Genomic DNA, 11,497 nt, shown 5'->3' on the forward strand with positions numbered 1-11,497 from the left:
ACCTGCAGAGATGGTCACGTGACAGGCCGAGCCAGCATTAGAATGCTACTGTAGCATGTTAGCACATTTAGCTGAGCTAAAGATCACCACAGTGTTTATACTTCTCCTTTTTATTTCCGCTTCGTTCGTGGCTCTGTGTTCTCAGCTCACAGAGAAGCTGCGCACGCACAGGGGTGGACCGAGAAATAAATGTGATAATGAAAAAAAATACTGCTTCAGCACCATATTTAGAAAAGAGACAGTTTGTAAATAGCATTTTGCAAGACGCACATCCGCACTCTACGACATCAGAGTCTTTAGAAGAGTGTGTTATGTCTCGATCACAGGGTTGTCGGTGCAAAAGCAACACAGGAAGTGAAGAAGAGCGCGTTCACACATCCTCGTTATTGTCTCTTCAGTCAGTGTTCAGCTGAACAGGTTAGCTCCCGTGCTAGCAACTGCCAGCGTTTACCACGTGACCGTGTCTTGCAGCTCGTAGTGCCCCCTCCCTGGCGCGACTTGAGCTCGGTCAGAGCTGTGATTGGTCAGCGGCCAGGTTGTCTGCTCTCCGATTGGTGGAGCGGAGCAGGGAGGTCCAGTTCTCTCGGAGCGTTCTTCCGGTTTACATGTTGGGGTAAAAAAGAAAAGACGAATGGAAAAAGCTGTAATCCACAAAACGAGCATTGCCCAGTAACTCAGTGATACGGTAAAGACTGCGCACCATGAACGCGTTTTTTTAGTTTATCCCGGTGGAGCGTGTGTTGTGGAGAAAGTCCAGGGGTTCGCATGAAAAACAGGCAGCAGCTGGGTTAGCGACGCTAACGTTAGCCTGCTGCTAGCTAAGGTAGCTTTTTTAGTTTTAACGTTTCCGTTAACGTAACCTAAGACCTTAGTTTACATTATCTGGATGAGTTAATGTCAACCTGGAAGCCATTTTATAATTGCGTGTACGCGTGATATTTAAAAAGCAGCGGTGCTGTTGTTGACGGTCAGTTGTGTCTGTTGTTGCTCCTACAACGTCAATCAAAGCTCCGTGAAATGTTTTCGTCTTTGTTTTAAAATGCATGTGTAGCAGTATTAATGAATTGAAGCGGGTTCATGTCTCTGAGCTGCTCCTGGCTCCTTTGCTCACAGGTTACATTATTCCGCAGCTCCCTGTTAGCATGTTCATGTAGCCGCTCTTGTCTAACGGGAGGCGTTTTATTGTTGTACTCCTACAAGGGTAACAGAAGGAATACCGTCGTAAACTGACTGTAGATCTTAATGATTTATTATCTTTCGCTCATGCTTGATTTAATCTGTTACTCTGACACCGGTTTAGGTCCGAAATAGTTAAAATGAGCTCCCAGCAATTCCCCCGACACGGTCTGCCTCCTTCCACCGGGGGAGCACCTCAGATCGCTGCTGCTGGAAACCTTATGTCTGTCAGTCAGCCTTCAAATGCTTCAGGTAAGTGTCTGTCACTGAACACATTTACAGGATGCTTCAGAAGATGTCTGTAAAAACATGGGTTCATCTATTTTCTATAGGTGGTACAGATGCAGACAGCAGCCGGGATGCTGAGCACGGGCAGCAGGATCATCCCCCAGCTGGAGGAGGGGGGACCTTGGCGTTCAGAGATGACAAGCAGGAGACGATGGTGGTCAGACCGTACCCCCAAGTGCAGGCGCACAGTCAGCCACAAGCTGTTCCCCAGGCTGTGCCCATCCAGGCTGGCACTCCTGTGACTGTGTCTGCCCCCCCTGTCCACCTCCAGCAGGGTCAGCCTGCCGTCCTCACTGAGGGACAGATGAAGGTGATGATTATGCCTAAACTGTTTACATTTTCATTTGCAGAGCTTTTACATTCATAGTACAACATGTACAGTTTAAATACAGTTTAAATGACATCTACATTAGCAGAGATAAACTGCTTTCAGTGGTTGTGGAACAATAAAGTGCTTAGTTCCAACTTATTCACACAATGAAGAAGAAAAACGGAAAGTTGCAGTTCTGTTTTCAGTCTAAGTGGTTAAAGAGAGCTCAGTATAGATCTGGTATGTCAGCTCATGTCTTAAAAGAATAAAACATTGGACTTTAAAACATTTTTTTAAACAAAGTATCTGCAGAGGTTTCTATTTTTAAGATTTGTAAAAAAAAAAGTCAGGTTGTATAATTCAATTGCAGTAAAACAAATCAGATCCAGTTAATGTGTTCAAAGACCCAATATTATATTTCAAGACAGTACCAGCAGGAAGAATAGTTTAATTTCTCTTTGTGGATACACCACCTGCTCAATTGTTTAATCCACATCATATTATTTTGGAATTACTTAATCTTTAGAGACTTTGACTTAGACTGGCTCACCAATATAATGTTCTATAAACTGTAGTGAAGTTACATTGTTTTTGTTTGTTTTAAAAAAATAATATTTTCAACACCATTCATTGCTAAAAAGCAGCAATCTCTTTCTTTTAGGCTGTCCTGAAGTCACCCATGCCGAGTCGTCTTATTGCCCCAGCACCAGCTTCCAACCAAGCTCACATCCCCATTCCCCCCAAGGTGCCTGGTCACATTACTGTCACCATAGAGAGCAGTATTGCTCCCACCCAATCTATTCCTGTGGCAACCATAAGTGGTCAGCAGGTGAGTGCATGATACATTTACTGTCGGTGTATGTGTGTCGGTTTCTGGATGGTTACTGAAGACCTGGTCTGGTTTCATTGTTTCAGGGCCACTCCAGCAACTTACACCACCTGATGCCAGCAAACATTCAGATCATTAGGAGCGGTGCCCCTGCACTGCAGATCGGGACCCCTGCCGTCCCTCCCCAGACCTTCACATCCCATTTACCCCGAGGTATGCATGATTTCATACCAGAGATATGCAAAGCTTGTTTGGTCATTCTTAAAACAGTATTATGTTTGCAGCTCATTCGTGCCGGCGCATCTGTCTTGATCTATGTCACCCTTTTACCCTGCAGGGGCTGCTGCAGCTGCTGTAATGTCCAGCTCCAAAACGGTCCTACGACCAGCCACTGGAGCAAGTGCAGGCCCTGGCCAGCCCACAGTGCAGCACATTATCCATCAGACCATTCAGGTACCCTGGACCTTTATCTACTGGGCTGCAGATATTGTTTTATGCATTTGGAAACCTTGCGTGTAACCATGTCATCTCGCTGTGTTCACAGTCCCGTCCTGCTGTAACAAGCTCTACAGCTGTGCTTCCAACTGTGGTGGCCCCCATCTCAGCTACTAGAACCCAGTCTCCATCTATTAATCCAAGTGTTACACACTCTGCAGAGGTAGCACATGGGTAGGTAGTTCAAATTTATTGAAGAGAGCATAAGCAGAGGTGTGTGTGTGTGTGTGTGTGTGTGTGTGTGTGTGTGTGTGTGTGTGTGTGTGTGTGTGTGTGTGTGTGTGTGTGTGTGTGTGTGTGTGTGTGTGTGTGTGTGTGTGTGTGTGTGTGTGTGTGTGTGTGTGTGTGTGTGTAAGTTTTGGATGTGATTAGAAATTGTTCACTTTTTAATTTCATGAGTTTTGGAAAAAAACATTTTAGGCAATGGAGCTACCCTATTGTGACTGTTTAGAAAACTTTGAATTGTTATTCTCTCACTTTTTACTTCGCTTGAAAGATGCCTGAAAAGGTGAAAGGAACCAATTTTTAACAAGACAAAGGAAGAAAGAAGTCTGAGAAAATATTAAACTTTTTTCTGCCAGTTAAAATCTATTATACAGATTCTTTCAGTTATTTGACAGTTTATTTATCATTTTCTTTGTGGAAAACCAGAACAAAAACGTATGATCCAAAATTAAATTGTAACTTGACAGGTATGAATTACAACTGATAAACTGTGTAAAACTCAATACAAAATACAGACAAAACTGTATAAATCAGTTGGGAGTGGCTTTGCTGGATATGTCAGTTAATCTGTATTTTATCACCATTGGTTCTACAGAGTTTTCTGTCCTGACCTTTCCTTCTGGGCCTTTTTATGCACTAAACAGATCACTAATTAGATTTTTATCTCTCAGGCGACCAGGGCTGACTATTCACCCCCCTCCAGCCACCGTCAATATTCAGAGGCCTCAGACGTCCCGGGACACTGCCACGAGGATCACACTGCCGTCACATCCGGCAATTGGGGCTCAAAAGCCTCAGCCGCCACACACTATGACACAGGTTACTTCTTGTCTATGGCAGCTTACACAGATAATGTCATTTTTCACATTGACTGAAATAATAGCCCCCTTTTCTCCTCACAGAAGCCCATGTTCAGTACTGTGACGCCGGTGGCTGCAGCAACTGTGGCCCCGATTGTTGCCACAACTGTGCCATCAACAACTACAATAGGTATTGCATTTTGTATCTTAATATATTTTAACTCTTAAGAGTAGTTTACATTTGATTAAAGCGCAGAGAATCATCTGCAGCTCGGGCAGTTATTCAGATGTAAATATCACTTATGATGTTGTGTTGTTGTTTAGGCTCGGTGCCACACACACAAATGACCAGTAACACTATTGTAACCATGACGATGGCCTCGCACTCCTCTCATGCTACAGCTGTGACCACCTCTGCCATACCTGTTGGTAAGTTTGACTTTTTGTTGGAGAACTATTTGGCGCTTCATAACCATGTGAAGTTTTGTAGCATGTTTTATTGCGCACTCTTAACAGTTGTCTTAACCCTCTGTTGTTGCTCACAGCTAAAGTGGTCCCTCAGCCCATCGCCCACTCGTCATCCCGCGTGCAGCCTGACTACCCAGGAGAGAGAACCAACCTCATCCCCATCCCAGGGCACCGGTCGTCTCCCAACCCAGTCACCATGGAAGCAAGAAGTGAGAACAGGTAAGCGCTCAATATTTGTGAATTTATCCTTCAAACCAAGCATCCACATAACTTTTATATATTAAGACAGTGTTTTGACTTCTGATATTTAGCTGTTGTGTTTAGAAAGACTTCTACAAAACACTGTAGAGTTATAATCCAGCAAAGATCCTTCATTCTTCCTGCTTTCCCTCAAATTGTCCCCATATATATAGCTGCTATAAAAGCAAGATTGGCACTTTGACCTAGAAGATAGATATTGAGCAGCAATTATTTCATGTGCCTCTATACTAATGCAGGTTGTGTTGTAATCATGACTTCTTTATAAAAATGTGAATATAGAGAAGATTAATGCTCATGAAGTCCATATCTTAATTATTAGGAAATTATTTATTATTATTATTAATGAAAGAAGTACAGATAAAATACTTTTTTGATCTGCTGAAGAACTTTTATAAGTCTTATGTTTGTTTCTTTTTAAGGCCTTCGGTGCCAGTACAGTTCCAGTATTTCCTGCCGGCTTACTCCTCATCATACCCCCTGACACACACCTACACCCCAATCAGCAGCTCTGTATCTACCATCCGCCAGTATCCTGGTAAGCACTTTGTTGTTTTACTTGCAGTCACAGCTCACAGCCTCGTCACATTACATTCCAACAAAGTTTATCCACATTGGCCCCCTGAAAAAAGGATGTGATGTCATGTTATTGATGTGGTATATTAATACTGATCAGAGCAATTCCACTATAAACTGCACGAGAGTGATGCAACTGTTTTTTTTGTAGGGTTGTGTGATAGTGTAACAAATATACAGATAAAACATGCTAGAATATGAAACTAAAGTGTGAAAGAAGCAACTTGAAAGCACATTTCCCTTATTTAAACTTAATGCTTTCTCTCAATAAGTCACCCCTCAAGCTCCGAGCTCAGCACTGCCCTCTCAGCCTGGAGTAGGTGTGGCCACAACTGTTCATCTGAACCACATGCAGCTGATGGCGGTCGATCGGATTGGTCTGCCCTCTGCACAAATCAGCACCCAAGGGATCCAGCCAGCACCAATCACTGCGCAGGGTATCCAGCCTGCAGCAATAGGAGTGCAGGGCCTGCACACGCCTGGGTCGATCACCACACAGGGAATACAGCAGACGCCTATAGTCACTCAGCAGCAGCAGCAACAACCACAGTCTGAAGCTAAACCTGGTAATTATAACATGGACTCTGTGTGACAGTGTTAATGCGGAGTTTCCTGAGTTATGGGCTGTTTGTAATTCATGCTCTGTTTCACTCGGGGGTCGTTTTGGCAGACGGCTTTGTAGCCAGTCCAATCAGCAGCACATTCGGCGCCACCCAGCCTGTAGCCACCATGGTCCAGGCACATGCCCAGGGAGGAGTAGGAGGAGCTCCCACCCTGGTCTCCTCCCCCAGACCCAGCATCCTTCGTAAGAAGCCTGCTAATGAAGGGTGAGTAAAACAACCAGCACATGAGACACTGGACCAGGCAGGAATTCATCATCTTCTCCTAAAACTCTCTTCGCACTTTCCTTAAAGCTTGTTCATACAAGTCTTCAAGTTGGATTGAGCCACTGTACATTATTAATTTCCTGTGTTCATGAACAGGAACACCTCTGTGAGATCTGATGATCAAGATAATCAATGACTTCAAACAATGATCCCTTCCAATAAGGCTGTGTTCGGTTCCATGGAAGTTTTTAGTCATTTAAATTTAATCGAACGGTGAAAAGTAACTGTCAATAGTTGTATTAGACGTCCTAAAACAATTCGATCATTTTGACACAGCTGCCAGTGAGAGGTCATCAGAAAAACACTGTACTGTGACAGAATAAAGAAGGAAATGTTTTAACGTTAGATGAAAATGATACCAACGGTGATGTTTGACTGAAATAGAAAGCCATCATAATTTACTTGTAGGCGTCGCCCAAGTTTATGGATCTTAAAATGCACAATTGAATATAAGATATGTGTTGTAATTGTAGAGTTTCTCTTGCCTTGATTCTGAATCTAAACAGACTGTGGTGAAACTAACCCTGGAGTAATCTAACCCCCAACTGAAATATTACACCTAACCTGTGTTTAAAAAATTCACTTTTTAAACTCTGCTGTATGGAAGGTTGACATATTCTTCAAATAAAGTATGACAGAAACCTGCTTTGTGTGTTTTAGTTGTGTTCGTAAGAACCTGATCCCCGCCCAGCCTAGTGAACCCAGCAGTGGCCGAATCGAGAGTGGCGTGAGAGGAGCCGGATCTCCCCGACCTTCAGGGTGAGCGCCTGTCAAATCACATGATCACATCCTGTCATTGTAAGTTCTGATATGAGCCTATAACCTGACACTTTGGATTCTTCTCTTAGCGTGAAACCCAAAGCTGAGCTGCACATGGCAGTGGCTCCGCCTGTCATGGCTACAGTAGAAGCACTACCTTCTCAGTTAGGAGAGCAGCATATGGTGTCCTCTAGTACGCAGCACCTCGCCCAAGCCATCCCCAACATGCTTGCCACACCAGGACCTGTACCTCCCTCCCAGCCCTCCACCCTCCTCTCAGCCCTGCCAGCAGCCATGGCTGTCACTCCCCCTGTCCCCGCTTCAATGGCCAACACCGTGGCCTCCCCCACCCAGCCCGCAGCCAGTAGCACTGCAGCTTGTGCTGCCAGCTCCACCTGCTCAGATGTGAAAATCAAACAGGAGGTAGAGAACATGGACACACAGCCAGGTGAGGAGCACATCTGTCCTCCACTTGTCAGTGATGTGAAGGGGGGGGAAAAGACTGAATTTAAAGAAGATCTTAAGTTAAAGATGTTTGCATCTCTTCTCTCACAGATCCTAACTCAGTGCAAGCACTCACCACCCAGGCCTCCTCCCTAACCACTCCAGGAGATCTGATCCCCGGGGCGTCCCCGAGGAAGAAGCCCCGCAAGCAGCAGCATGTTATTTCCACAGAGGAGAGCGAGATGGTGGAAACCAACAGCACGGATGAAGAAAAGACCCCTGGCAGGCCCATCACTGGCAGGGCGGAGAGGTGTGAATCTCCACCCAGGGAATATGTTGGTATGTAATGTGATACCATTCATTGATGGTTTCAGTCTGTGTTGGTCGCACCATAAATTTTTAAACTCTTGTTTTTGTTTTAGATGAAGAAGGTGTGCGTTATGTGCCAGTCAAGCCTCGGCCTCCTGTCACCCTTTTGCGGCACTACCGCAACCCCTGGAAAGCTGCCTACCACCACTTCCAGAGGTACAGCGACATCCGGGTCAAAGGTCAGTATCTTATTGCATACAGGCAAAAATACCCCCATTTTATACAGCCAGTGGCTTTTTCTCTCTGACAGCAGTTCTTTATTTCTGTCACAGAAGAGAAGAAGGGCACCTTGCAGGATATGGCCAATCAGAGAGGAGTGGCATGCAGAGCACAAGGCTGGAAAATTCATCTGTGTGCTGCACAGCTCAGGCAGTTGGTGAGTGCTGGTCCCAGACCTGAAAAGATATTAATCATTGTTATCATTAATCTTAAAATGCTTTCAGACATGAAAAGGAGGTGCTATACATATAGAAGTTAAGATTTTGAAGATGACTCAAGATTCAAGAGCTAATGGTGATTCGGTCTGACGCCGGAGTTGATTAACAGTAAACAAAAACATGTGATCTCTGCAGTGGAATTGATCCGTTATGTCCTGCGTCTGCCTGCTGCACCACCCCTCACCTGAACGCTCTGGAAATGTTGTTGTAAAAGTTTCTGACTGGAGAGTCTCCTCCCACGTTCTTCATATGTGAAAGGCAAACTCGACAAAGTCCTGGCATCATTGTCCAGAGTTTTTCCGGAGTTCATGTCTGAAAAACGTCTTTCATGCCTTAATTTAAATGTCCAAAGGTTTGAATAAAAGCAGAGTTTGGGCTTTGGCTTAAGTGAAAGAGCGATTACATATTATCTCTTGTTTCATCTTTATGATACAATATTACTGCAGTAACCAGCAACACAATAAATTCAACATTTTAACAAACATCCAACTGAGCGACCAGAATAAATTGAAGCAATATAACATAACTCACTGTTCATTTGAGTCTCAGTAATTCTGTGTGGAAAGAAAGTCCTTATGTTATTTGGGCTTCTGTAATCACCATATGATTATTACTTGCTCCCCAGTCGAGTTTGGAGCATGACGTGTACAGTCGGCTCTCCACCCTTCAAGAGGGTCTGATTCCAAAGAAGAGAGCAGGCTCTGACGACGACCTTCACCGAATCAACGAACTTATACAGGTATGGTTACTAGCTGCAGAAGTGTCTAACCTCAGTTATGCAGTCATTGTCATTAAAGTTGTCCATATAAATGATGTTGTAAACAAGTTGATTTGCATGGAGTGATACATTTATTCACCCTACCCAGATAGAAAAAATGCTCATCTAATCCAGTAATAAAGTGTATGTCTGATACAAGTGACGGCAGCAAAATCCTGTGCATTTACATGAGCAGCAATCATCTGCCCCCTGAACATGAGAATACATAGATAATACTCTCACATGACATACAAAGCTCCACCATATTGAGGCAGATACATTTTTACTGTAATTTAACTTTAAGAATTTTTTTGTGGATTTACTGAGGTTTAGCTACTACATCATAAAAACTGCTTTCTAATCCCAAATCGTTGTCCTGTCTGCCAACAAACCAGCTTCAAGTTATTTGTTCGTTTTGTGTCCTCAGGGTAACATGCAGCGCTGTAAGCTGGTGATGGACCAGGTGACCGAGGCCAGAGACACCATGATGAAAGTGCTCGACCATAAAGAGAAAGTGCTGAAGCTGCTCAACAAGAACGGCGCCGTCAAGAAGTCCTCCAAACTGAAGCGCAAAGAGCGAGCGTAAAAGACCTTCTGTTCTGCCGACGACCGCCACTGTCCCCTCTCTGAAAGGGGGGGTGAAGGAACTGCTCAGAATTTGGTGCTATGATTTGCCGCATACAATCTCACGCACCCTCCCTATCTGCCTGAGAGTGGACGGAGAGAAGTGACAGAAGGACTTTAAAAAAGAGACAGCACACACATTGAGCGTGGAGCGGTGTAGGTTGCGTCAGAGTGGCCACCGGGATGGCCCCATCATTGTTTCCCTCCTTTTTGTTTATTTCTAAAGACCCCAAGATCATTTTTACTAACTTAGTTTCTGCCTCTTCTTCCAAGACGACGTCTGAAGCGGGCACGTTGTTTATTTTTAATGTTGAGCGCCGAAGGCAGGTGGAGCGAATCCCTAAGTGACAAAAGCATTTCAGTTCAGACGAACCACCCAAGAGTTCTAAATGGGATTAATCAGTCATTTTTAGCAAACTGTGTATACAGACTAATCTCAATTGTGCTCTTTTCATCAATCTGTGCCTTCATTTTGTCAGTGGATGTGAAATTGACAGAAACATGTGAACGTGGTTTCGCATGCCGTCGAAACATTCTTAAAAGATGATTCAAAGAAAAGGGTGAGGCCATTTTCACTGCTAACTTTTTTTTCTCTGTGCAGATTTGTTCCTCTAGCATGGGTAAACGTTTACCTAGTTTAGTTGTAATCTAAAAGTAAATTCAGACTGTCATGGGTTGAGATGGAAAAAAATACTAGAAGAACCTAAATGTGGCAAATTGAATTGAATTTAACGTACAAAAAGAAGTGCTCACCTGGTGTGACAGGATAAATAGTGTCCTTACAGTAAGTAAAAACATACTTCATTCGGAATACGCCAAGCTAACCAAACAGTTAAACCACCATCCCCAACTTAATCAGAAGTAGACTGGTGTCGTGGTGGTAATAAGATAGTTTCATTTGGTTTCAGAAGATCCGGTGCTTGAACGAGAGTGAGTTTCATTGTGCGTTCAGAGCGATGGATTGAATTCATGTATATCACTGTAAATGTGCTGTTGGTTTTTTTCCATTGACCTGGTTCTTTTCAAGTTTTGTACTCGATGAAACACGTTTGTGCTGTGTGACGTGCGCTGCTTCATTTTGCTGAGTGTAACGATAATGACGTTATGAGATGAAGTGAGCCTGGAACATTCAGCTGTTGTACATTGTTTTTGTCTGTGTAATTATAGTAAAGATACTTAAACAATACAAGGCACGCTGGTATTTTCACTCTTCCTTTTCATTCTAAGGTTGAATATATTTTTGGAAAGGAGTCATATCTATGCGGTAATAAAGAATGAAACCACATTCTGGTATCAGGCACAGTGGATGGTGGATCCCCTTCAGAAGTGAGCTCAGACATTGACCGTTGCATGTAATTATATACATTTTAAATGAGAGGATTATGTGGAGAGAATTATTTCTCTCCACAGTCACTGATGCTTGTTCATTGTGGGAATGGGTTTCTCTTTCATATTGTAAGATCTCGACCTCACCTTGTAAAGTGCCTTGAGATAATGTATGTTGTGATTTGGTGCTATACAATTGAATGCTTTGACAATATGGATCTTTTAAGGTCATGATTTCCTCTACAGGGAGTAGTATGATCACATCTCTGGAAGGAGCTTTGTCATTTATCTTTACTATCTGCAATTTACAACATTATTGCTTCCAAGTGCAGCTGACCCCATTGATTTACTTATGACGACTGTATTTGTAGATCAGGAAAAGTCAGCCCCAGGTTCATATTTGAGTTGAAAACATTCCCCTTTAGCACAATTTCTGAAACCACCAGACTCCAAAGAATACCTCTTCTTG

The 11,497-nt window shown here is 43.6% G+C and overlaps 1 protein-coding gene across 2 annotated transcripts; it reads left to right on the forward strand.

Annotated features, from left to right (window-relative positions):
- Nucleotides 1-526: 526 nt before the first annotated feature.
- Nucleotides 527-10,891, forward strand: sap130a (Sin3A-associated protein a). Of its 2 annotated transcripts, none has more exons than XM_034583324.1 (21): nt 527-685; nt 1,301-1,428; nt 1,509-1,774; nt 2,436-2,603; nt 2,690-2,816; nt 2,941-3,056; nt 3,148-3,272; nt 3,995-4,142; nt 4,226-4,313; nt 4,448-4,552; nt 4,669-4,810; nt 5,272-5,387; nt 5,698-5,991; nt 6,096-6,252; nt 6,973-7,071; nt 7,161-7,519; nt 7,627-7,854; nt 7,938-8,063; nt 8,157-8,260; nt 8,947-9,060; nt 9,506-10,433. In XM_034583324.1, exons 2-21 carry the CDS (start codon nt 1,317-1,319, stop codon nt 9,662-9,664), a joined length of 3,153 nt encoding a protein of 1,050 aa, XP_034439215.1. In that variant the 5' UTR covers nt 527-685; nt 1,301-1,316; the 3' UTR covers nt 9,665-10,433. The 2 variants fall into 2 exon arrangements, with proteins under 2 accessions (XP_034439215.1, XP_034439214.1); XM_034583323.1 differs by having other exon boundaries at nt 547-685; nt 6,081-6,252; nt 9,506-10,891.
- Nucleotides 10,892-11,497: the final 606 nt, after the last annotated feature.

Source organism: Hippoglossus hippoglossus, chromosome 4 (assembly GCF_009819705.1).
Source record: "Hippoglossus hippoglossus isolate fHipHip1 chromosome 4, fHipHip1.pri, whole genome shotgun sequence".
In the NCBI taxonomy this organism is placed as follows: domain Eukaryota; kingdom Metazoa; phylum Chordata; class Actinopteri; order Pleuronectiformes; family Pleuronectidae; genus Hippoglossus; species Hippoglossus hippoglossus.

Excerpts from the sequence above, each read along its gene's own strand:
- sap130a (XM_034583323.1), top strand. The coding sequence starts at position 1,317 with ATGAGCTCCCAGCAATTCCCCCGACACGGTCTGCCTCCTTCCACCGGG. Across the intron at positions 4,143-4,225 it reads CGCCACACACTATGACACAG|AAGCCCATGTTCAGTACTGT; the intron begins GTTACTTCTTGT and ends TTCTCCTCACAG. Across the intron at positions 9,061-9,505 it reads GAATCAACGAACTTATACAG|GGTAACATGCAGCGCTGTAA; the intron begins GTATGGTTACTA and ends TTGTGTCCTCAG.